The sequence below is a fragment of the Callospermophilus lateralis genome, chromosome 5, assembly GCF_048772815.1.
Source record: "Callospermophilus lateralis isolate mCalLat2 chromosome 5, mCalLat2.hap1, whole genome shotgun sequence".
In the NCBI taxonomy this organism is placed as follows: domain Eukaryota; kingdom Metazoa; phylum Chordata; class Mammalia; order Rodentia; family Sciuridae; genus Callospermophilus; species Callospermophilus lateralis.
Window position 1 is genome coordinate 79878430 of NC_135309.1, and position 26387 is coordinate 79904816.

Consider the following 26387-nt stretch of genomic DNA (forward strand, 5'->3'; position numbering starts at 1 on the left):
TAGAATATCTAATCTCAAACTTGTCTTTGGATTATACTTAAGTATTTTGTACAGATGCCTTTTATGAGCTCCAGCTTGTCATTGTTTTTAGACCTTTATTGTCCATTCTTTGAAATTTACATTAGTAAACTAATTTATGCAAATTGAAGATCTGAAACAGAAATGTAAATTGATTCCATGATAAATCATCATCTTTTCTTTGTCTTTGGATAGAGGGTCAGAAATAATAATCGCTAGGGTGAATTACAGGTCTAAAATAACACCACAGTAATTTAGTTAACCTTTCACAGTAAAATGTCACCGGAAGGGATTACTGGTCAATCCAACCTAGAATGGCCCTTCAGTCCCACAGTTTGCTTTATAAAAATTTTGGCAACATTGATAGTGATAAAAGTTGGAATAAGGAGTTAAAATTGTGTTGTCAAAAAAGTGCCAATGTTTTTAACTTGTGGAATAAAGGAATTATAGACTAAAGAAATTATAGAATAAAAGAGTAACAGAAAGAGTCTGGGTAATGGCAGTTTTAATTTTTATTTTCACTTTTGAGCAGTGCCAAATGCTAGTAGAAGCTAAAATGAGTGACACTTAGGGAAAGAAAAAAAAACTTCCCCCTTGAATGTCTTTAAAATCTGTAATAATAATATAATAATATAAAGTGCATCTGGGCATTGCCTTCTGCTGTCGTTCTTGTCTGGCTGTCCTCCAAAATTGCCAGGCTACTCTGAGTGCTGATGATTCACATCCCAGCACCCTTTCATCTGAACATTGCAGTGTCTTTTCTTTGTACTTTGGCAGTGATGTTACCTTGATGTTCAAAAATCTTTTAAAGGCAACACAGTCTTCCCTTGCATCTTGACAAATCATTCGTTGTCTATTAGTAATAAAGAAAAAGTGAACCCATGATCACTGTAAATATAAAGAAATAAATACTTGAGTATTTTAGTTTGTTTTTTTTTTTTTTAAATGGTTGTTTTGGGATCCTCTAACTGAAAAGTGAAGATCCTGATAATCTTTCCTTATTTCTCATGTTATCAATCAACACACATTTGCTTCTTATTAGTTTTCTGGGATGTGACTTAAAGCAGACATGTAAGGCTGTCAAGAACCTTCTCATTGTTATCTAACTTATCTATAAGGAAACTGAGGCTCAGGATGATGTATGACTCTTCCATTCAACCAACAGCAGATCCAGTCCTTAAATCTATATCGACTCACTCAAAATGAGTGGTGCCTCCATTATTTTACAACAGTGTCTCTCAGAAGGAATTTGCAGCTTTGTGGTAAATATTTAGCATCCAGAACAAGAATGGTGTATTTCTACTGAGGTGAACATTGGTCCCAAGCACTCAGAGGGCCTTGTTGTGTTTAGATCCTACATTTTAAGAGAACACATTGGGAAACTGGAGGGCCTGAGAGGGTCAACAAACTAGAAAGGAGTTTGGGAACTACACCAGAGATAACCAAAGGAATCAGGATTTTCATGTCTGGTGAAACGAGGATATAGAGAGACATAGCTGACATCTCCAAATGTTTTATGGACTACCTTGTGGAAGAGGAATTAGATTTGTTCGCTGTAATTCCAGGCAGCAGAAGTAGGATCACTGGGTAGAAATTACACAGAAGCAGATTTATGCTCAATATAAGAAGAGACTTTCTAACATTTAGAGAGGTCCAAAAATGGAATACAGAAGCTCACCATCACTGGAAAGTGTTCATGCTGAGACTGTCCAACTTGAAGATTATATGGCTTTATGAGTGTCATATTTCAGCAATAACAGCGTTTTATGATGAACCTTTCCAAGGGCTCAGGGAAGAATTTCCTCACTTGCTAAAAACAAAGGAGTCTAATAGGCTTTTTCACCACAATTTCAGACTGAGAAAGTTGTATCCATCACAATTCCTGTTTTGTACATCACTGGGTCCTGTAAAATATTTTTAACTTATAGGGAAAGATATTAAATAGGCAAATATTTGTAAGAATTAAAGCAAAAAATGTGGTATTTTCAACGCTTATGGTGTGTGTATGTATGTGTGCACATGCATTTTGAGTGTTTTCGGATGAATTTGCCATGGTTTTGTTATTATCACTTGGCTTGTGACTTTCACAGCTTACTAGTCCAACCCTAGAATGTGACTTATAAAGTCATTTGTGTAGATGGTTTCAATTTTCTTAATAATGGAAAAGAACATGGCATCAAAAGAGTGATGAGATAAAATGAGTTGGTGACCTGAGCAGAACTAAGAATACTGAACTGGGATCCAAAGTTTTCATTCTGTAGGTCTAGCTCAAATATTGTCTGCTTCATGGTTATGCCTTAGGTTTTTATTTTCCTCTAAAATGAAGATATTGCTTCAGGAATTTTTTAACTTTTACATTTTATGTTTCTAATTCTAGCAGTTTAATAGCTCTAATTCTCTACATTTGCATAGGAAATTGAAAATGACCTCATTTATAATTGAAACAATTCAGTAATTTGTTGTTCTTTAATTTGCTTATTTATATATTCATAAATATTTATTGTGAAACTATCTTAAACATATGAAAACTTTTCTTTAATGTGTATGATTTTAAGAATAAATGGAAAACAAATCAAAATTCATTTTTGAAAGAATGATGTTTAATGTAATAATTAGAATAAAAGTAAGGCATTTCTTTTTTTGGGTATTTTGAAAGAAACTTAGTGGAATTCATCTGTAAATGGCTTATTGTTGCTTGGATTTAGAACTACAATATTTCAAACCATTTCCAAAATCATAATAGTGTTCATTAAGAGCTTATTAGACTAAATCCTTTAGCTCTAGAATTATTAAAGAGTGCAACCACTAATTTACACCAGAAACCCCTTCCACCATGAATTATTTCTTCATTTTCTTCTTCTTCCAACAGATTCCAGAGGGGTGATTACCACATTGATGTCTGTATCAATGACTACCTGGATGTTTTCTGCCCTCACTATGAGGACTCCGTCCCAGAAGATAAGACTGAGCGCTATGTCCTCTACATGGTCAACTTTGATGGGTACAGTGCCTGCGACCACACTTCCAAAGGCTTCAAGAGATGGGAATGTAACCGGCCTCACTCTCCAAATGGACCACTGAAGTTCTCTGAAAAATTCCAGCTCTTCACTCCCTTTTCTCTAGGATTTGAATTCAGGCCAGGCCGAGAATATTTCTACATCTGTGAGTATATAGAGATTTATCATGTTGTAGGGCGGTTGCAAGAATCCAGACTAATTTTTTACCCATGTTTCAGAGAATTGCAGAGCTGGACTCTGCATTACAGATGTCTCCTTGTAAATGCATACATCATGATCCCTAGATACGTTAGCAGGGAATTGAGAGCACAAATTAGATTAAAGACACAGCGCCTCTTCCCTTATGAAATTGCGTGTCAGCCTGTTCAGTGAACCTCTGCTGACTTGTATTTCTTTTAAATGAAAATGGCCAGGACTTCTCCAAAGCTCAGGAAAAGAAAAGAGATTCCTGAAAAAAAAAATTAAGGGAAATAATTAAATTTACATAGCTTGGAGTCATTGCATTTCTTATTCAGGTGTCAGCAATATCCTTTCAATCAACCACAGTTTTCATGGAGAAAGCCAAAACTCCTGCAAATGTCAGCATGCTGACGATAAATACTCTGTTTGCACCAAGGAGAAGAGACAATTATTAAGAGCAGCTGTGTCTTTAAGCAGGAAAAAGTGTGAAGAAGTATCAAACAAGGGTTCCCAGGGAACTGGTATGAGTGAGTTTCTCACCTGTGAACATTAAGTGACTGTCCTGAGAGAGCTCTACCACTTCCTCAGCAGACTTTTGCATTAATCTCAATGCCATGGCCTTGTTTCTTCTCCATTATTTACACATCACTTCTTCATGCAACAGACTATTATATATTATTGATAAATGTTTCTCAAACTTCACTGTGCACAGAATCATCTGGGGCTCTTGTAGCAATGCATATTCTGACCTGGGTCTGAGGCAGAGCCTGAGATTCCATAGGTATAAAGCTCCCAGGTGGTGCTGATGCTGCTGGCCTATGGACCACACATTGAACAGCAAAAGTGTAGGTAATACACATTTAGGTAGCTGGCTGTGTACCTGGACTTACCTTTGGCAGATATCAAATATTTAGACTAGCCATTTCCATGTAATTTCAGTGTTAACTGAAATAGATAAAGGAGTATTTGTTCATAAGTAGATTAATTGAACAGCTTATGGTGGCTCAGAAATGCTGGGGGTGCAAGATCAAGAGACATTGTCTCCTTTTAGGGTGTAACCTTCTAGTGGGGAATAGACTTGTAAATAGAGTATAAATAGACAATTACTACATGAAGATAAATGCAGGAAGCAGCGAGAACTTGGGGGAAGTTGTGCCTCACTTGCTTGGAAGGATCAGAAAGTACAGCTGCACCCAGTGTGCAGAGATGCCAGTAATACCACTCAGTATGCTTAGCCTCAGCTTTTCACCCCACACAAACAAGATAAAGAACATTCCTGCTTTTCTGAGTCATTTCTCAGTTCAAATATCCCCACCCTGGTAGTTTTACATCTACTGAAATTTCTCGCTCCTCTTCTCCTCAAAACGGAATTTTACAATCAGTCAGATTTCATCATCATATGGGTTCTCTCACTTATAATGCAAGTGAATTTGAAAAGGAAATTGAACAGTACCAGTTTTATTATTTCAGTACATTTTTCAGTTGTTAGTCATGAGAAAACATGTAAAAGCCTTGATACTATCTCACATTCGATCCATAAAATAAGAATAAGAATATTGAGTTCCACAGATGCAGGAAATACTGGCATATGGTGAATTCACACGTTCTCAGGCACAGCCTGCTCTTGACTCTTGCTGATTTCTTACTTTGTAAAAGAATCTCATTCAGCAAACAAGAAAAAGAAAAGAGGAGGTCTTCAATTATGGGATAGCATCTCATTAATTACCTAACTGCAAAATACTATACTAATGGAAGAAGAAATTATTGCCAGTTTTGAAATTTACTTATTGGCTTCTTAGATTAAAAGACAACAACAAAAGCATAAACCAAAAATGAATAGAGAGCACCAAGATGGAAACATACCCACCAGCTAACTGGTTGATTGCATGATTATTAAAAATTATAGAATCCATTGAGGTTCATAAGCAAGATGTTATTATTCAAATATACCCATAGTGCTTATGACTGGTTTTTCCTCATTTGTGGTTAAATTCAATATTTCACTAAAAATCATTATGTGTCTTCTATAACATTCATTTAACAGAGTCATTTAACTGTCAAGGGTTCCCGTCAAAGTAATTGTTCCAAAATGCTTCAAAATATCAAGAGCTTTTTGCTGTTCAGCTGAGTTTAACTTGAATTACTTTTTTAATGAAAGGTAAAATAGCACAAAATTAGCAGCAAAACGACGTTCATTTACAAGAAGCATAGTAGCCTGGTGTTCAATTAAATTGAATTTCCAACCATGTTTTTGACCCACAAAAGCATCCTTCCCTGTCTTTTCAGTAATAAAAGGGTTTCCTCCCTTTCACCACCAACAGCAGTAGGGGCAGCGCTAACATGGACGTCTTCCAGACATTTAATGTACTGTGGACATAATTAAACTAAAGGATTCTTAGGGGAGAATTGGCCCTCGGCTGAATTTTCCTCTGTCTTAGTGTGTGTGGAATGAACAAGATGGTTTGGAAATGGCCTTTCTCACACCACCACAGAAGAGGCTTCATGGTCCATCTCAGGAGCAAGCTTGGCCTCCACCCATCAGTTCATAAAATGGTTCTTACCGAGACAGGAGTATGTTTCAACTCCTCATGGCCTAAGCATCTCTTCCAAATTCTCCAAGACAAAAGAAAGAGGGAAAGAGACCCCATACCCTATTATCTGACCTGCATTAGAGGCTAGAGGGAGACTTACCTTGTTGTGAGGTAGAGTATCAGAACACAGATACAGGCCCAGGATTGCGCGAGGGCAAGGTGAGTGTTTCATTGGGATTACCTAAACCTAGAAAGGACACAAATCAGATAATTCTTATTATGTTCTTCTATATCTTCAGCCAGAATTATTTCCTAATTTCTTTGTGTTTTCTAAAATTAACAATTTAGTAGTAAAAGCATCTCATAGGAAGTTGCCAACTTACCTTTAAAATGAAACATCCTTTACAGTCTACATCCTTTCTGCAACCCCAAATATATCTACACTGTTTTCCTGCCCTTTAGAACAGACAGCACATTGAATAGTTATAACCACTTATAATTACAAAGCAGACTAGGGTCATTCCTGAATCTGACAAATACTGTTTTTCATTGGCAGGAGTAACTTGGGTAAGAGGTTGGCATACTAAAGTTTTTACAAAAAGTTGGTGGCTTTCTATCAGTGATAAATTGGTAGAACTACCTGTCAACTGACTAAGGTAATAGATTTCCTAAAGAAGAGTAATTTTAGAGTCTTCAAAAATACTCATTTTAGGAATTTCAAAAGTACTCATTTTAGAAATGCTTCACATAAATATTAACCCAATATGGATATGTTTGGAAGAATATTTTCTGCTCTTATTTTTTAAATCAGAAAGGATTAAGAGAAATGTTTTAAACACAGGCAATATAAGTTATCTTTTTAAGTACATAGAAATACTGATTTTGAATGTACCCTCTTGTTAAGTAAAGAAAACTGAGTCCCTTTCTTCCTCTAAGTTGCTGGATAATCTTGGGTAAAATCAGTTAATCTCTCTGGAGCTCTAATTCTGCATCTTAAAAGCATTTGGTTACAATTGATGATTTCAGAAATCTCTTAGCTCTTTAATATCATAATCTCATAACATTTTTTCTAGAGGCTTGTAGCTTTGGAGTAAGAGATAACATGTGTGAAGTGGCCCACTCCAGTGCCTTACTTAGTTGGTGTCAATAAATACCAATTAAAGGGAAATTCAAATGCACACTGGAGAGGTGTATTCGAATGGTTGAACTAGTTGTTTCCCTGCCACCTGTCCAGGCCCCCATCACCTGTGGTCTCCACTAATCTAGCAAACTCCTCTGTGTTTCCTTCTGCTTGTGTCACTGCTCTGTCAAAGCTTTCCAGCAACTTCCCATCTCACCAAAATAAAAGTACCGTCTCTCACCTGGCCAGCAGGGTCTTCCATGTCTGTGCCCCTTCCTCTCCCCACCATCAGCCTCTTTGATTTTCTCTTCCACCACTCACTGACTTATTCTCTCTGATCCATCCATCCTGCCCTCTTTCCTGCTTCACATTCCTGACCAGTGTCAGCATCTTGGTGCTTTATTGTCCTTTTGGCTGAGGTTCTCATTTCTCCAGGCATTTACCCCCTCTTCCTCTCATGTTTCTTTAGAGTTGTGTTAAAAGTATCTTCATTAAAGGTTGTTCTGACTTCCTTGTATGAAATGAACACCTCCCTTATTATTCTGTATACTCTTCTCCTCTGTTTTCCTGAGGTGCTCATCACCCCGACCTTGTCTAATAATGGTGGGTTGTTCATAGCTGTTGTCACTCCATACTGGGTATGATATTGCTTGGTATGTAGTAGATTCTTAGTAAACACGAATAACTACTGTACCTTTCTAAACACTACAGCACTCTGCGACTCTCAAACCAGAACTACCAGATAGTGTTCTTTTTATGGGTGAAGAAACTGAGGCACAAGGATAGATAACTTGAAAAAGTTTCACACAGATAATAAATGGCTGATCTGAGAGGAAATTAGGTGACTAAGTAACTAAAATAAGTGAAAAGATGAAGTGCTAGGTCTTATACTTCAAAAGGAAAACTATGTTTTATATTTTTTAAAAAGATCAGAAACAAAGACATTCACTGTTTAGAGAATGCTACTTTATAAACTCTCTCTATAAACTCCAAATCAGATAATAGATAAATTTTAAACAAATTTATGCATTTTCAGCTCTCCAAAGGGTACTTTCCATCTCCAGGATGTATTTCAACTGTATCTTCTTAGATGACTTCAGAAGCCTGAAAAGTTTTATTTTCTAAGAAATTCTCTTTAAGTTTGCTAAATATGTAGTATCCATACTGAATCATGATTGAACAATTGATTCAGGGATTTTAGCATGAATTGAATGAGGAGTTTTAAATGAGAAACCCACCAAAAAAGACAAATGTTATTTAATGAAAGGCAGAGAATTTCTAGCATTCACTACATCTAATATGTCTGGGAACACGCTATATTTCTATGGACATCATTCTTAAATCAATAATATATGACTTCTTGGGTGCATGTGATTAACTGCTAATTCTCTGCTTTATGTATTTTAGTTGAAAGTATACAGGTTTGTCATCAACCATGAGGCAGTTTTAATATGCTCTACACAATTTTATAAATTAAAAATAGTTTTTTAAATTTCTAAGTGATATCTTATTAAAATGATAGAGATCAGCTTCAGAAAGTATTTTTTTATGCAATATGACTATTAACTAACCTTTTAAAAATATAAGAATATTCAGTTAAACAGAACACACTAATATAAAAAAGAAACTCCTATAGTTAACAGTTGTATGTGTTCCAAAACCTTTTTTGCAGGTGAGTTGTTTGGAACTTAGAATGAAGTTTCTCATAATGTGTTTATAAAATCAAGCAAGTGCTCCATAATCCATGATATGAAGCATCTACTTAGCTACACTATTGATTAAAAAAACTGTCTTTTGAATGAAAAAATATTTTTAAAAAAAGCATTCAGAAGAGTTACTCAATAAATATTCCTCAAATGAATAGATGTTATAATAGTAAAATACATACAAGGAAGAAGGCTTTTTTAAAAAGTATTTGTATGATAATATTTTTAAAAAGCAAATAACTTAGAGTTCCCAAGTTTTATTGCACCCTCTGTAGTAGTTTCCTAGTTTCTTAGTAATACTTTTGATCATATGTTGGAAATCATCAAAGCAGAATAGAACACAGTTTAAATTTTTACAAATTTAGAGAAAAGAGAATAGAGCACAGATCACCCCTCCTGCAGGAGGATAGCCAGGGCACTACAGCTTCCTCCTGTACTCCTAACAGCGACATGACCTTGGCAAATTACTTGACTTAATCCAGCTTTACTCTCTTCATCTGTAAAATGGGTATAATTATAAAAATTCTTTATTACAATCTTACCACCAAGACTTAGTTAATGAAATGTTCTTAAAAAAAAAGTCAGTTGCTAAAAGGATACTTCCAAGAATCTATATCCGAAGAATTTTGAATCCTTCATAGTTAAGGTAGCTTGAACAGCTCAGATTGATAACTTTTAGTTAAAAAAGAAAATCCTAACGTCATAAAGATTAAAAACAATTTCAATATTCTTAAAGAACATTATGGAGGGTCTGGCTTAGTGGTAAAGAGCTTGCCTAGCATGTGTGAGGCACTGGTTTCAATTCTCAGCACCACATAAAAATAAATAAATAAAAGGTTCATCCACAACTAGAAAAATACATGAAAAAAAAAAAGAAGAAGAACATTATGGGTTAGAGGTCTTCGCTCCACTATACATGTCTATTTTTTTTTTTTTTAATGTGGTATCAAGGATAGAACCCAAGGCTTGCTAGGCAAGCACTCTACTGCTGAGCCACAACCCAACCCTAGATGTCTGGTTTTTTTAATTGACTTTCATTGGTAATCTATATTACAAATTATTTTGTTCTTTATAGTTCATACCAATCCACCTTTTTACTGAAATTTTCTTATTGAAATAAATGAGTGTCAAAACATCATAATTAGCAATGCAGGAGGTAATCCTTTTCACTTTATACTACTTTACTCTTGCAGGAGAGGTGATCTGTGAATACAACATATGTTCATCTGTTCGTTTGCTTGTTCTTTCTTTCTTTCTTTTTTTTTTTTTTTAATTTTCCCCCTTGTCGGGGGTACTGTACCACTGAGCTATATCACCATTTCTTTTCATTTTTTTAAAAATTTACTCTGAGGAGGGGTCTCACTAAGTTGCTAAGGCTAAACTTGAACTTGCAATTCTTCTCCTCAACCTTCTGAGAAGCTGGGTTTATAAGTGTGTGTCACTGTACCCAGTACAATGTACTTTCTTAAAATGAAAAACTCAACACATGTTTCTATATTTATATGCATTTTACTTTTGTTCTTGGAAAATATTTTTTATTACTGAAGACTTATTTTAGCATTATTTGCTGTAGCATCAACTCTGCTGAGACTCAGGTTTGTTTTATTTTTTCAACTGAAATTTCCAGTAGGACTATGGTCAGATAATTTGTTCACTGCCTCTATTTGTTTTTAGGTGTGTGGACCCAGAGGATGGTCTTTCAAGGCACATTTATATTAATCAGGAAGCAGTAAAGAGCAGTGTTAGGAAATTGAGAAATTTTAATATTTTCTAAAGCAAAAAAATGAAAACTTTTTTTTAGTTTTGTTTTCTTTTGAAAATGGAATGGAATAGTTTTTCTCCACTTGGGTACTGGAAATTTTTGTGGGATTGTATTAGGTCTGTCTCTGAAAATAGTCTTTTTATTCCCTTTGTATACTTCCACAGGTCTTTAGTGAACCTGCAAGAATGCACCTTTTCATTTAAAGAATGAGTTTAGAGAATTGTGTCTGTTTCAAGCTGTCCCTAGCCATCTTTCAGGAAAGCATGAATGGATTTCAAGGGCTCTTAAGTTAAAGTTAAATAAAGAACCTGAAAGAGGATATTTAGGGACTTCAGGATATTTTTCTGTGTTAATTATAATTTTCTGTTATGAGAACAATTGTTTATTGCCAGGTGCCTGTTAACCTTCCGAATAGAAAGCTCAGCATCAGCCAGGTCTGTCAGAGCAGATGCTGCTCCCATGCTTTGTAGAGGTTTCACCCGATGCATTTCAGATAGTCTGGATGAAATCAAAGGAGGAAAAAGCAATGGACAGGAACACAGGACATTTAAAGGAACTTCATTTTTTTTAAGCAATATTATTTGGTCAAGTCATGAGAATTTTTTTAAAGAAATACATGCCCTGTTAAATACTAGATGCAAGGATGATTCAAACTCAACTACTGTTAAAAAGAATCAGAGAAATTAATGCCAGGTCTGTGAAAAAGGAATCTGGAGCAAACACAACTGCTTAATAGATTTTGACATTGGGAGCATTCTTAAAGATTGCAAAGGGAGTCTTAAAAGCTGTTGAATAATTGGGACTTGATGGAAATTCATGGTATCAGCCACAAGAAACTGACGACTCATGAGCATCCTTCTCATTGTCTGAATTTTTCAAAGGCTGCGACATTCAGATAAGAAGTTCAAAAACAAAATAATTTGTGTTTGTACTCCTTTTAAGAATTCAAAATGCTATTAGGAGACAGAGGAAGCATGTAGAGTTCTGGCTTCCGAAGGGGTGAGAAGGAATTATGTCACCTTTTGCTTCCTTTTACCACACTGAGAATAAATGCTGAATGGGAAAAGAATTAAAGGATTGCTCCTTTTATCCCTAAATGTCAAAAGTGGCCACATCTCCTAGAGAAATAACACACCTGATTAATTGTGTAATTTCACAGAGAAGCAGTAATTCTCGACCTTATAAACATGTAATGTACTAATTTGGTTTCAGACTTAACGGAAAAGAGTTTAATGAGCTGCTGCATTGTGTGTATGTGTGGTGTTACACAGAGCAGATGCCAGGAGAAATGGAAATAACACGCCAGTGACACTTGGAATAACAGTGTTTATACTTCATTGACTTTGGGTTGTCAGCATGCTATTCTCTGTGTTTCCCTTAGTAACTTATTAAGGCAACTGAACTTCGGTGTGATGATGTGTAAGTGTCATTTGTTGTAAATTACACAAGCACGCACACAGCAAATGCATAGCCAATCTTCAGGGAGGAAAATACTTTCCCCAGCATAGACGATCAAAATCTTATCCATGAGACATGCACACAGAGTGAAAGGTGACTCTGAACACGGTGCAGGCTGGAAGAACAGGACTGTGGTCTTTCATCAGAAGAAATACTATTTCTACAGATTTTCCCACTCATCTATTCTTGCTCTATTTTAACAGAATGGTCGTGTAACTCTTGGTTTGAAAGTTGTCATACAGCCTCACAGCAGGCTTATATTATCTACAGAGTTCTTTATGAGGAAATATAAATCACTACAAATGAGACTTTTCACAGCCAGAGATATGTAGAAATGTGTGTCAGTGCTTTGCTGGCTTGCTAAAAAATATCTCTAGGCTCTGAAGCTCTCTCACAACTCATCTCTGCTCCCTACCCTTTTGGGAAGCAATTCTCAAAACTTGAGATTTATGATCCAGAGAGCTGATAGTGGCTATAAAGTTTTCTATTTTCTCTTTTCTTTAATATTAATGCAGAGAACGAAGCATTATCATTCATTATTTTAGTTCACGAGTATCCTGTGGGCTTGAAATATGGTTACTGGGGATATGGCTTACCTCCGTTTAATAGGGGAAATATGTGGACTTTGGCAACAGGCTGCTTTTCCAGTGAATATTTTTAGGCAGATTGTATAAAATTCACATTAAGAACCGAACTTTAATATATATGCTGTATTCAGGTTTGGTTGTAAAATTTAAAGCTTTGCAAAATATTCATTCATTCTTAGTCCCCAAAGTAAAATATCATATATTGGCAAACAGTCAACCAGTCTATTATTGTTAGAAATTGGAGTGATAATATCTTTTCATTTTACTATTTTCATAGATGTACAATATTTTCAACTACTTTTATCTACGTTAATATTAGCTAAATTTAGTTTTACGTTGGCATTTCTTTTTGTATGCAAATTCTTAAAAATGACAGCATGCTCAAAATCATTAAAAAAGAACATATATTGTTTTCAATTTAAATTTTAAACCAATTTTTATTACCTCTAATACCAAGCTTCTAATATAAATTTGCTTTGCCCGATTTTTAACATTTCTTCTAAAGTTTATTTTCTCCTAAAGTAAATTGTCACAGATTACCTCTGAAATCTGAATTGATGAGGTTTCCCTGCATATATCATGTTTTGCTTTAACAGTTTCAGTGGGTCTTCACCCTTAAGTTCAGAAATTCTTGCACTGTTCTAGATGAAATTTTAAGAAACAAATCTCAACAAGTAGAGTAAAACTAGAGGCCAAAAATGTGGGTGGGCAAATGTTCTACATTAACAGAATGCCTAAATGTCCTGCTGTATATGCCTAGTCAATGAGTTTAGCTTGTTTTGAGACAGTGATAAATCCCACAGTGACTTAAATGAAGTTTAGATTAGCCTTTTGCTAAAGGTTTACTTATGCCTTGCCTAATAACCTGCTCTTCTAACTCTTGTTCCAATCACTGTGATTTTAGTGACTTAGCTTTTATTGTTACATACTATGTGCCAGGCCCAATGCTGAGGTCTTAACAGGTTTTAACTCACCAGATCCTCCTCTGTGAGGTAGGTATTACTGTTATTCTTGTTGTATAGATGAGGACAGTGGGGCTCAGTGAGGTTAGGCAACTTTCTTGAAGATCACATAGTAATGGCAGGGTGCAGTGGTGCCACCTGTAATCCCAGCAGCTCAGGAGGCTGAGACAGGAGGATTGTGAGTTCAAAGCCAGCCTCAGCAATGGCAAGGCTGCTAAACAACTCACTGAGACCCTGTCTCTAAATAAAATACAAAAAAATAGGCCTAGGGATATGGTCGAGTGCCCCTGAGTTCAATCCCTGGTCCTGCTCTCCCTGCAAAAAAAAAAAAAATGATTGCATAGTAATGATGTCAGGATTCAAACCCATGCAGTTTGCCTCCAATCTAGGCTCTTAATTCATTTATTTCATTATTTAAAACAAAATTAGTTGCTAGGGATATAATCCAGGGCTTCGCACATGTTATACACACTCTGTACCATTGAGCTATATCTCAGCCTCATAATAAACATTTTTAAAGAAGTGAAAATGAGACTGCTTTCAAACACCGTTGACAAATCATTATGTACGTCCTACCTCAACCCTGGAAGTTAGGGCGTATTCTAAAAGTAGCTAATGTGAAATATATAGTAATGTTCATGTTACCTTATTCCTGAGATTCACATACTAAAAGATTTATGGGTTTTTAAAAGAAAGCAGAACACTCTTAAATGGTTTGTGAGGTCAGGATATGATGACATAATAAGATGTGTCATTTACCATTTCTCCTTCAATTGTGATGAAAATGCTTAATGATTAGTGAGACTATTGAAAGTATATGTCTCTTTGGCGCCCTGTGTCATTTTTCAGTGTTAAATTTCATTAACAGAATCAATACCTCCATGTAGACATGGGAGGATATATTGCAAAGCCTTGTGATCAACTGTCTCGACACTACAGCTTGTTAATATGACCTGCCAGGGATGGCCTTACCTCCTTAAGAGCACAGGGGTTGCCAATTTTTGTAATTATTGTTAGTTGTCACTGCTGATGCTATTGCTCTTGTTATTTAAGATTTGTCACTTTATTTTTAAGCCAGGGGTACTCTAAAACTGAGCTGCATCCACTAAGTTGCCCAGGCTGGCCTCAAACTTACAATCTTCCTGCTCCGCTTTCTGAGTCACTGGGATTGCAGGCATGTTCTGTGTCGAGCTAGATCCACCACTCTTTCATAGACTTGGAGTTATTATACATCTTTATAGAGTTGAAGTTATTATACATCTTGGCAGGAAAAAAGAGAGGAGTAGAGATTCTATAAGGAGAAGGGCCACTTTGAGAATTTATGACCTTTTAGATTCTTTAAAATGAAGTTCAGGAGTTGTGGTAGCCACAAGCAGCACCAGTATTTTACACAAAAGGGGTCTGGGTGCTGGCTCATAAGAGTGGTTGCCCGGAGACAATGGCCCCGCTTCCCTCCAGTGAACAAGCTTCATGCAGCTCATGTGGATTTCTTCTTACCTGCCTCCCCCTTTCCTGATAAGGAAACCAGAACAGAAAAGACAGTTGTTTTAGTTAGCTCTTTCACTACTGAAACTAGAAAACCTGACCAGAACAATTGTAGGGAAAGGTTTATTTAGGGGCTCATAGTTCAAGGTTTCAAAAGTCTCAATCCATAAGCGGCAGGCTCCATTCCTCAGGGCTTGAGTTGAGGCAGGACATCATGGCAGAAGAGTATGGTAGAAGGAAGCAGCTCACATGGTGATCGGGAAGCAGAGAGAGAGGTCTCCCTTTTGATACAAATATATACCCCCAAACTACACTGCCCCCCATTTCCCAACACCTCCAGCCACACCCTACCACTTCAGTTACCACTCAGTTACTCCCTGTCAGGGAGTAATTCACTGATTGTGTTAAGACTCTTACAACCCCATGGTTTCTCCTCTGAGCTTTCTTGAATTGTCTCACATGTGACCTTTTGGGGGACACCTTACATCCAAACCATAACAGGGACCAGTGAAAATATGGATCTGACTAAAATAAAGAGAATTTGGAAAACAAAGCCACATAGATTGGGCAAGGTTATGGAGAGCCATTAATTCTTGTCTGAAGAATTTGTAGGAACTACATGTTCTTGGAAGGAAAACTGGTTTGAGTTTATCATATAAATACATTGAAATCATGCTTTAGGGTTAGCTGTTTGCTGGTTATATAATAATAGCTACCATTATTATATAACAATGGGAGTCATTATTCTTCTACATGTTTATATGTTCTATCTCATCCATATCTTAGTGCAAATATGTGTTAGGCAATATTATTTTTCCCATTTTACAGATGAGGAAACTGAAGCACAGACAGATCAAATACCTTGCCTAAAATCATACTATTCATTTGTGGTGGAGTCCAGTTTTGAGAAAAGGAATTTTGACCCTATAATTTCTGGTCTTAGCTCTTATCCATGAGTGAGAAGTAATGTTCCAAAATGTTTTTCAATAATAGGACTGGTATTTGTGAAGAAATTATTCTGATCTCATATATTTAATACCCTTTACTTGAATTTCTGTTTTTTCTATATTGCCTTCAGCTCCTTCGCCATAGATGTCCAGTTTTAATTTTTTTGCATAGGCTTTTATGATGTTTATATTAAATGGAATTGCTAAATCAATAACATTTGCTGGATTATTAGTTTAATCAAATAGCAGAATTTCTGACCTTTTGGTGTGATGTGTTTATTATTAAAGTCCATTTTAGAAGATTTATTGAAGCTATTTCCTGAAATATTTATATTATAAATGTTCTATAAATCCATTTATTAAATTCTTGTTGGAGCTGTCTGTACTTGTGCATCATTATTTTCATAGAAAATCATTAGTGGCTATAGAGGGACACACTTCAGTATTATATTTTACTTTCTTATTAGTGAAGCAGTTCATTAGTGTTTACTATGCTATGTTTACCCAGTGGGCCAATGTAGCAGACACTGTAGAGTGACAAGGTGAAATATTTGATGCCATCTTTGTTCTTCAGGAGCTCAACATCTAACATGGGAGATATCCATGAAGATAATTGCAAAATGGAAACTAAATATTACAAGATTAGCACTGTTCATAATTGACAGAAATTACTTCAGGAAGAAGAGAGTAAAGATGTAAAGTGTTGATTTGAGGGGCAAGGTGAAATTCAGGTCTCAGGGCTTCCAACACTATGCCAACAGGAGTAAATCACCTGTGTGGGTAGAGGTATAAAACTGCAGATTCTTGGAACTCAATTCAGAAAGTCTGAATCATTCCATTTTATGAGGTGACAATTTAGAGATCCATTTTAAATGAACTTTCCAGCTGTTTTTCCTGCAGGTGATTATACCATACTTTGGGTTTAAGGTGAAAGTGCATGGTTCTGAGTTCAAAATACTGAGGAAATGGGTACTTTGAGGATTTGAATGAATGGAAAGATCCTATTGACAGCAGCTTCAGTCTTGAGAAAAGGCAGAATTTGTTAAGTGAATGTTGATACAATCCCAGGAACTCTGCTTAAAAAAGATCATACTGGGATAAAGACTTTGAGATTCTGGGATTCATCTCATTTTCTTAAATACCTTTATTTTATTTATTTATTTACTTACTTACTTACTTATATGGGGTGCTGAAGATCAAACCCAGCTGCTTGCATGTGCTAGCCAGGCGCTCTACCACTGAGCCACAACCTCACCCGGATTCATCTCATTTATGACAGTCATCATAAAACCTTCCTTTGCTTCACCAAACAAACTGTCTCATTTGCTTCATTCATAAATAACACAGTTTAACTTGGCCGATGCAAACAAGAGCTATGTAACCCTGTGGGGTTTTTTGTAATTCTTGTACATTTAAAAAATTATAAAATTTCTTTTACAAAGTGGTAAGCTCCATAAGTAAAAAGGAGAATCAGAACATCACACACAAAAAAAGTAGAAAACAGGCAAGATATCAAAGTGATAAGAAATATTCATTTTTGGACCAACAGTTGAGAAGGAAAATGTATACTTAGAGAGAAAAGAAAGGATAGTGATCCTATTCTGTAGAATATTCTGTAATTTTCTATTTATATAACATGAGGCTTTTGGAAGTGCATTGAAGAAGTCAGTGTCTATTGTCTGTGACCTTTTGTGCTTGTCAGTTTGTTTTCCTCTCCCTGATGTCAGTTAGAGCCTGATGAAAAAGAAGTATGTCTAAATGGAGCAATGATTTGGTTATGATTAAAGGTCAACAGTGATGTGTATTTAATCACCATTTACCACTTATATATTGGGTTAGACAGTAGTCATTTTTAAAGCCATATAATATGCAATGATTCCTACAAAATAAGCCTATTATGTCATAGATTCCTTTATAAATAATTTTTGCATTTAGGAAAAAAAAAGAAGAAGAAGGGATCTAGGTCTTGAGCCCACCACTTACTAGGTGTCTTAAGTTGGACAGGATATTTCAACCTATGCTTCAAGTTGTCCATATGTAAATGAGTTGAAGTGCTAGTTTAATAAATGGTATTCTTAATATTGATGTTTGAAAGGCAATTAGTTACTTTCCTCATTCTGTCAAAATTAATGGTAGCTTCCATGACAAATTTTTATGGGTATTTTAAATTATACATTTGCATGTGTTAAAAATAGTTCCTTTCATCAACTAGTTTGAAATACACTGATGGTCAGAAATAACTCACTGTCATTTACTCACAAGAGCATTTTTCTCATAATTTTAGCAGCATCAAATATGACCAAAATATATTAATTCAGTTCAAAAGGTATTAATTCAGTTCACTAGGCTCATTTATTTTTCTATAGTGGTAAAGATGTAGAAATATCAGGCCAGTCACTTAGAGAACCATTCTTTGGGTCACATCCAAAGAATGCACACAAAATATTTCAGTTGAATGCATACAAAATATTTTCAAGTGCTAACTTGGAAATTGCTTTACCATTTTGTGCACCTGGTTTTTTTTTTCCCCATAGATTTTCATACCTGAAAAACATGGAGAAATGTTCTTTTCCTAAATTGAAAAACTCAGCTGTAGTCTAAATGAAATGGGATAAATTATCTTTTTCACAATTATCCATTAAAGAGAGAATTAGAATTAATATTAATCACAGATGTTTCATCAAGTTTTATTATCAACCAGATTGACTGCCAAAGTGCTTTCTGGAAGACATTTTCTCTCCCTCCCCCACCTGCTACTGAGAACAAACTGTTATTATGGGTCCTTAGATAAAGATTAATGGTTTTGGCAATTCATTTGAGGAAATCCATATTTTACTGTACATTCCACTTCAGTTCAAGGCATCGCTGAAAAGCATGGTTTGTCACTTCACTGATAAAATTATACAGGGAAGACACATGATAAAATAATTCTTTCTACAATCAGAAGCAGGTTAATCAATAAGCCCCCAAGCTTGGCATCATCCAATCCCATATTTTGAAAATTTGGCGAACCTTGTTTATAGGTAAAATAGGCAAAATGCCAATGTAATCCTGCTATTTTAGGATTTATATTTTACCCATTATACCCATTATTACCTTAATATGACTTTTTTTGTGACTATTCTCTGGAATAACTAATTACCAGAGGTGTGGCCTGTAAAATAATTACCAACATTTGATGCTCCATTAATGTGCAGAGTACACCATAGATAAGTGCCTTATTCATTAAGAGTATCTACTTGTAAACAAAATTTATCAATTCCAGGTATCTTAAACAAAAAGCCGAATTTATTTTTCTTTCTAAAGATGTAGATATTTTAACTGAACACCTCAGGATGGATGGACAGGAATCAAGACATTGCTGGGCATCTAGAGCTCAAGAACAATGACTATCTCAAGATACAGCCATTTGATTTTCTCAAGTCAAACATTTCTCCATTCCTATGTCATCCTACTCAGAATTCAAATTCCTGGGGAAAAAGAATTTGATTGGCATCTACGCCTGTCCTTTGGAAAAAATAGAGGACTTGATTGACAGCCTGAAGACCGCATGGAATAAGGAAAAAGTTCTTCAAAGTTTTTCTTGTTAGTTTGTTTTTCCATCCAAGCGAGATAGGCAGTGATGCCGAGTAGGCAAAAACAACCACTGCCCAAAATAGGAGTGTATTTCACTGATGAATAGTAAGGTAGAATATGTGGAATGTTTCAAAACAAAGAGAAGACCCATGTAGAAAATCCTTTAAGTGCAATAGAGGCAGAGCACCAATTCACCACTTATATTTCTAGTTAGTTGCATAATAATATTCATAGCAATATTTTTCTAGTTTTGTACATTTGTCTAGTATGTTTGTGGCTTCACCAAGGTCAACAAATAAAGGAATATGGCTTATATTTTCAGTTAAGATTTTTCTCACATTTAATTGCTTTTCTTTCCTTGGATGGAGAGAACATGAAAAAAGCAGAAACTCCAAGATAAACAATGGAAAATACCTATTTCTTAATTTCCAACTTTCTTTTATTGGCATCAGTAAAGCATAAGAATTGCAGTGGTCTGAGTTAAGCCCATTTTCTGCTACTGCCCGATTCTAGTCAGATCTAGGATCACTAACATAACTGGGTTCATTTTTTTCAACTGTGTATGTAAAAGGAGATTGGAGATCCCAAAGTGGTTCCAAGGAATGGTGAAAATTATTAAAATGTTAACAATTTCTGAAGTCAAATTTAAGTCAAGTTTGGGAAATTTTGTTTAAATTAAATTTTCTCCTGAAAGACTTTCTGCCTTAAATAGGATACTGTACATTGTAACTCTCCCACAAAGTGGTGCAATATGAAATGTTCACACAATTTAGTAGACCTTGGTTACTTTTTTTTTTTTTTGTCACACAGCAACAGGGATTTGACTTTTGTGGGATCAGGTTAAATTTTTTATAAAATCCCATTTAGATATAAAGTATACTAAGTATATACTCTTCCTACTCATGAAAAGTGTGAAATTCATTTTAATACCATTTATCATCCAATCTTTTCTGTCTGGTCAGTGCAACCAGATTTTCTGTATTGTTAAACCCACATACTTGCATCTACTCCTCTTTTGAGAAAAGCAACAAATCCAGGCTATTGTTTCTTTTTTTCAAAGACTCACATGTTTTACACCACTTAAATTCCACTGGCCATTTCTACAAGAGATCTTTTAATAACTTTTATTTCTTTTCTGAAATCTTATTTTAAATTCAGATCCAAAATATGAAGACAAAACTATGGTTAGATATATGGAGTAGAACAGTTTAATGCGTGTCCGGGTTTTACTGTGCTGTAGATTTTGTTTCCTGAGATAAACCTGTACCTTGCCTGCTCTTCTGTACATACTTAGATTTATAAGCTTTATGCTTTTGACTCAGCATTTTTTTTGTACCAGGAATTGAACCCAGAGCCTCTTAACCACTGAGATACATCCCTAGCCCTTTTTAATTTTTTTTTTTTGAGACAAGGTCTTGCTAAGTTGCTGAAGCTCACTTTGAACTTGTGATTCTCCTGCCTCAGCCTCCCAAGCTGCTGGGATTACAGGTGTGTGCCACTGCACCCAGCTCACAGCTTATTCTTAATTGAACTTCATCTCATGTTAATGGACCATTAGTCCACTAAACCACTAGTTCAAATCAAGGATTAGTTTCCCAAATTATTTTACTTACAAGCCTAGTTTACAGTCCCTCTCATATCCTTTGATGAAAATATTAATGCCTTAGAATGACCAAGCTGGGTGCTGGAGAAGGAGAGCCACTCACTTATATGTCTTCCAAGTTGGTTCTGGACATTGATAATCCTACTTAATCAATGAGTAATTAGCCAATTCTGCTGTCCCCAGTTGCCCATAATAGTTTTTCATCTGGTCTCTTGTTGTTCTACAAAAGGCATCATGCTGCCTTACAAAGCTGTAACAGGGCATTATCCTCACTGCACCCTCATGAGTCCTTCTGTTCTCTCACAGGTCTGGTCTCAGGGTGGGGTGTTTATCATGCTGGGTCTCACATATTCCCCACATTTTGACAGTTTATGAAGCAACTCTAGGATTTAAATATATAAGGGGCTTCTCACATCCCCAAACACTGGTAAAGATGAACAGTGAGATATAATCTTGTCATTACAAGCTCAATCCTAGGTATCCTACACCTACATGACATAGTTATTCAGCACATGCTCTTTGAACTACTTTGTGTTTGGTACTATCTTCAGATTCACAAGTGCATCCAGATTACCAAAAGGCCCCCTGCATTAAACATGCTTCTTTGGCAGCTTTTAATGTCTGTGTTTAAGCTCTATGTGGAGTTTAGCACCTTGGACTAGGTTCACTAGTTCAAAGAAGTTTCAAATTCTGTATTTTACTCTTTACAGTGTAAGGTCCTGAAGGCATGGACTGCATATTTCTTCTTTCTTATTGTAAATACAGTGGCATAACAGAAGTGAAGGATGGGATGGTCTATCCACATAAGAGTCCAGGGGATTCAAGACTCTCTTACTCAGAGTTAGGGCAAGATGGCTTTGACAGCAAGCCACCAAGGCTTTTACAGGAGCAGTCTTGCTTTATGGAAATTCTGATCTGTGTAAATATGAAAAAAAAAATGACCAGGCAGATGCTGCTAAGTATTTTAAAATTTTTGTTGTCTAGAGAGAGTTTTCAACTGAATTGGGGTAGAAAGAACTTACTCTTTGTTTTATTTCCTTGAGGAGATTTGTATAGTTCCTTATCATTTTAAACAAGCATGGCATAGGAAAATTAGGATTTTATAAAAGTTAAATTGTAGAGTGATCATGCCATTTACAAAAATAATATGATCTTTAATAGCCCTAGAGTATTTTTAAAAACAATTTGATTCCTAAAAGTCCAGTTTAAATATACTTTTCAGGATTAGAATTGATGTAAGGGGTTTAAAAAGTTGAAAATATAGCTATAGGTAAATGGAAAGAACATTTCTTTGAAAATAAGATATAATTCTTGAAGCCCTAAGAATTGAGACAAGAATTTTATAAACTTCTTCCTTAATAAGATGGTCAAGGAGGTAGCAACATGTGTGTGTTGTTTCGTGTTGATGGTAATTGTGTATGTGCGTGCGGTTTTGTGGTATTAGCTCTGGCATAGGCTAACATCATACTTGCACAGATACACTAATAAGCTTCATAGAGAGTAGGAGCTGGTGACTATTTATGAGAAATATCAGTCCTATAACTTCATTAGTATCTCAAAATAGTATCATAGACAGATCCCTCTCTTACCCCTGTGCTTTTCAGAAATAGAATCATAAAGCAGAAGTTGTAAAGTGCCTCCCATTTTCCATCAGGAGTAATATCTTAATTAATACTGTCTTTGACCATGTATTTGAGAGAAAATAAATCATAACCATGACAGACCTTATGTTAGAGGCAAGATACAGCAACCATAATCTTCTGTAGTTATTTAAAATAGTAAAATTATACCTTTTCTATAAAAGGGACATAAATATAGTACACACATTGATTTTTCATGCACTATGAAAAATATGATCAGAAAATAAAAATTCACCTGAACTATTTCAGAAATTTGAGCAGGACCAATTATAATATAAATTCATTAAACATTTAATTCCTAATAATTTTGTTCTTGGTATTTAAGAGGAACTTTGGGGATATCATTTGTTCTAGTTCTGTCCCAGGTAGTTTGCCGAACGCTTTTCTTTCTTTCTCTCTCTCTCTCTCTCTCTCTCTCTCTCTCTCTCTCTCTCTCTCTCTTTTTTCTTTTGGTAATTGGGATTAAATCCAGGGGCACTTTACCACTGAGCCACATCCCCAGTCCTTTTTATTTTAAAAAAGGGTCTCGACAAGTTGCTTAGAGCCTTGCTAAATTGTTGAGGCTGTCCTTGAACTTGTGATCCTGCTGCCTTGGCTTCTTGAGTTGCTGGGATTACAGGTATGTGTCCAGGCATCCTGCCTCTCTTTTCTTTTGATATAGGCTCATGGGCCGGATCAGCTGCTCAGTGTGCATTTGAGCAGGATGAGTTCCAGTGAGCCACTCTGCCTTTCCAAACTGCAGAATCTCAGTTTCTTAACCTTGTAAGATGGGGAGACTGATCTAGACAGTCTCCCAGGTTCTCAAACGTGAGTTCTATGATTCAGTAATTTATACTTCTAGTTACTCTGAGGATTCCAAAGTGCATAGTAGTTAGATGTTGATGACAATATTCTCCTGCAGGTTCATATCACTCTGTTATGCATTTTCAGCTAATGAGGGCAGTTCCTGTTGCTTGGCATTAGTTTAAAAAAAAAAAAAAAAACAGTCACCAAGAAAAAAAAAATTAACTCCCCATTTTGATTTGCTGCCTGGTTGTTATTTTTGCTGTTATCTGCCTCTCCCTTCACAGGAATGTTTTAAGCAAGTACCAGGTTATTAGTAGAAGTTTTTTTCAAAACAACTTTAAAGCCACTCTGCTTTACACAAAAATGTTTTAGTGCATCTTAATTGAATGTGAAGAAAATCCTCAACCTATCTTGAAAACAAAGCCACTTTATTCATATTTATAACAAAACTAATGGACCTACTTTCATTGCATGAATTTCTTATGTGTGCTCAGTGCTTAAAATTTTTATTTTACTTTTTCTACTCCAAAATTGTGATTGTGTAGGTATTTATAGTAGATCCATAAGCAAACAAGTATTTTTCTTGGGATGACCTTGTCTTTATTCTTTTCTTCCTTCCTTATTTAATTCAACAGATGTTTATTAAGTGGCCAGATAATGTTTTACACTTTGTAAATACAATGGAGAAAAAAATTGTCAAAGGCCCTGTTTCAATAGAACCTACATTGTACTAGAGGTAGGAGATGGGGTAAGGGATAAGCAGGCAAATAAATAAGCATGAAATTTATCTAATGCTATGATTTAAAAAAAAAAAAAAACAGGAGTAAAGAGAATAGAGAATATGAACAAGGTGTAATGCCATTTTATATATGATAGTTAGAAAAGACCCTTCTAAAAGTTAACCATGAAGGAGGAACCTGAAAGAAATGAGCAAGCAACTTCTTTGAGTGACAGGAGAATTTTCCAGGCAGAGTGAGCATTAAAAAAACAAGGTCCTGGGGCTGGGGCTGGGCCTCAACGGTAGAGCGCTTGCCTCTTACATGTGGGGTATTAGGTTTGATTCTCAGCACTACATAAAAATAAATAAATAAATAAAGGTTTTTTTTTTTTTTTTTTTTTTTTTTTAAAGAGATAATACATTAAAAAACATAAACCAGGGCCCTGAGATTGCATGCCTAAAGTGTTCCAGGACTAGTGAGGAGCCCTCCTGGCTAGAGCAAGATGAACAAAGGAATAGAATAGCTCTGTAAATCTGAGCAGTGTATAAAATTTATATGTATGTATGTAATGGAATAAAGAGTGATGGTAGACCATGTAAGGATGTGGGTGGCATTGGAGGATTTTGAACAGAAAAGTAACATGATCTGACTCTGGTTCTAGCAGGATTACCCTAGACTTTTTTTTTATCCAGAGTGAAGCAGAATTCTTTGTTTCTCTGGTTAGACAAGAATCTGTATATTCATTTGGCTAAGTAAAAGAAAATAGGGAGATAGATGGTGCAGGACAATCTTATACATGTCACCGAATGGACGTACCTTGACCAAATTCCTATATTGCAAGAAAAAAAATTAGAGAGGTATAAAGTCACCCTTATTGAATTTGAAGAATTTACTGTATCTGTTGTTTTCCTGAGGTATCAGAAACAGCTCTTGATTCTGTCTAGATGTAAGATAGGTGGGTATGGGTTCTGCAGGCCCCTTCCCCAGACAGAGCCCACAATATTGGGATTAGATAGGAGGAATTCCTGCTATGCATCTACATGTTATTTTGGTTCTTGTGCTAAAATGTTAACTAGTTTGCTTCTCTCCCTGGCCAGGGTTAAAGCACCTCAGGTGGGAGCAGGCAAGAGCTGTGCATATCTCAAGGGCTGTGCTATGAGGTCAGAGACAACAAGGCCAGCCTGGGAAATCTCTCCTCCCACAGGGGAGTATGTAATGAGTACACTGCCAATTTTCCCGTTTTCTTTTTGGAACATTGGATTACTGTGTTGTGTTTTGTTTCCTGTTTCCTCCTACCATGGCGCATATGGGTACTTGGGAGTACATCAGTTACGGTAATATAATATTAAAAGGCTTTTTCTTGACATGCACTTGATTAGGAAATATGTGTAGGGCATGTCTCTGCAGGCCAACCCCCACTTGGTTTTCTACTGAAACCTATTGCAAATTCTTAAGATTATATAGTCAAGTTCTACCAAGTTTGAACCTCCCCCTAGACTTTTTTTGGAAGGACTTTAAGAGCTTCTGGGAAATTATGAAACAAATATTTGAAGTAGGTCAATCATGAAGAAAAGTATGATTTATATTGTAAACCGAGATTGTATAGTTTTGGCATTGGAAAGACTTGGAATTGAAAATCCATTCTACCATACACTAGCTATGCAGGCATTGGCAGAATACTTATCCTCTTTAAGCCTCGGTTTCCCTGTCTCTAAAATGAGGGTAATACCTGCCTCAAAGGACTGTGCTGAGGATTAAATTTAATAAACCTGGCACAGGTCCTGGTGCATAGAAATAGTAGATAAATGATGGCCATTATAAAAATATTATTGGTATTGTGCATCCTGAGATACAGTTCCCTCCCACCAAGCTCAAGTCAATTAAGAAATAATTTCATGTTTCTGGTTTGTATTTGGTCCAGTTAAATAGAGAAAAAGAAACATTATGAAAAAATAATATCCTAGAGTAATTGGTGCCAAAAGAATCCTAAAACAAAAATATAAGTCTTGTTATTAATTCCTTAAAACAATCATTTGTAACCATTCTGTGACAGATTTATTGACTACAACATTCATTTAGAAATGCTAAACTAATGAGAGCTCACCATTAGTTGTGATAATGGTCTATCATTTTGAGCTTGAACCATGTGTACTTATTTGGCCTCATTTCAGAATAATAAATTATTTCAAACTCATTTCATTTCTTGAAAATGTCCTTATGATTTAGGTTATGAGTTGGATTATATGGCTAGTATTCCTATAATCTGTCATCCAAAATAAACCATATGATT

General features: G+C 35.6%; 1 protein-coding gene across 2 annotated transcripts in view; it reads left to right on the forward strand.

Annotated features, from left to right (window-relative positions):
* Positions 1-26387, forward strand: part of Efna5 (ephrin A5) — a 277348-nt gene that overhangs the window by 225275 nt on the left and 25686 nt on the right. For both annotated transcript variants that reach the window (XM_076856947.2, XM_076856945.2), the window contains exon 3: positions 2888-3180. In XM_076856947.2, coding sequence (XP_076713062.1) covers positions 2888-3180 — 293 coding nt within the window. The remainder of the gene's footprint in view (positions 1-2887; positions 3181-26387) is intronic.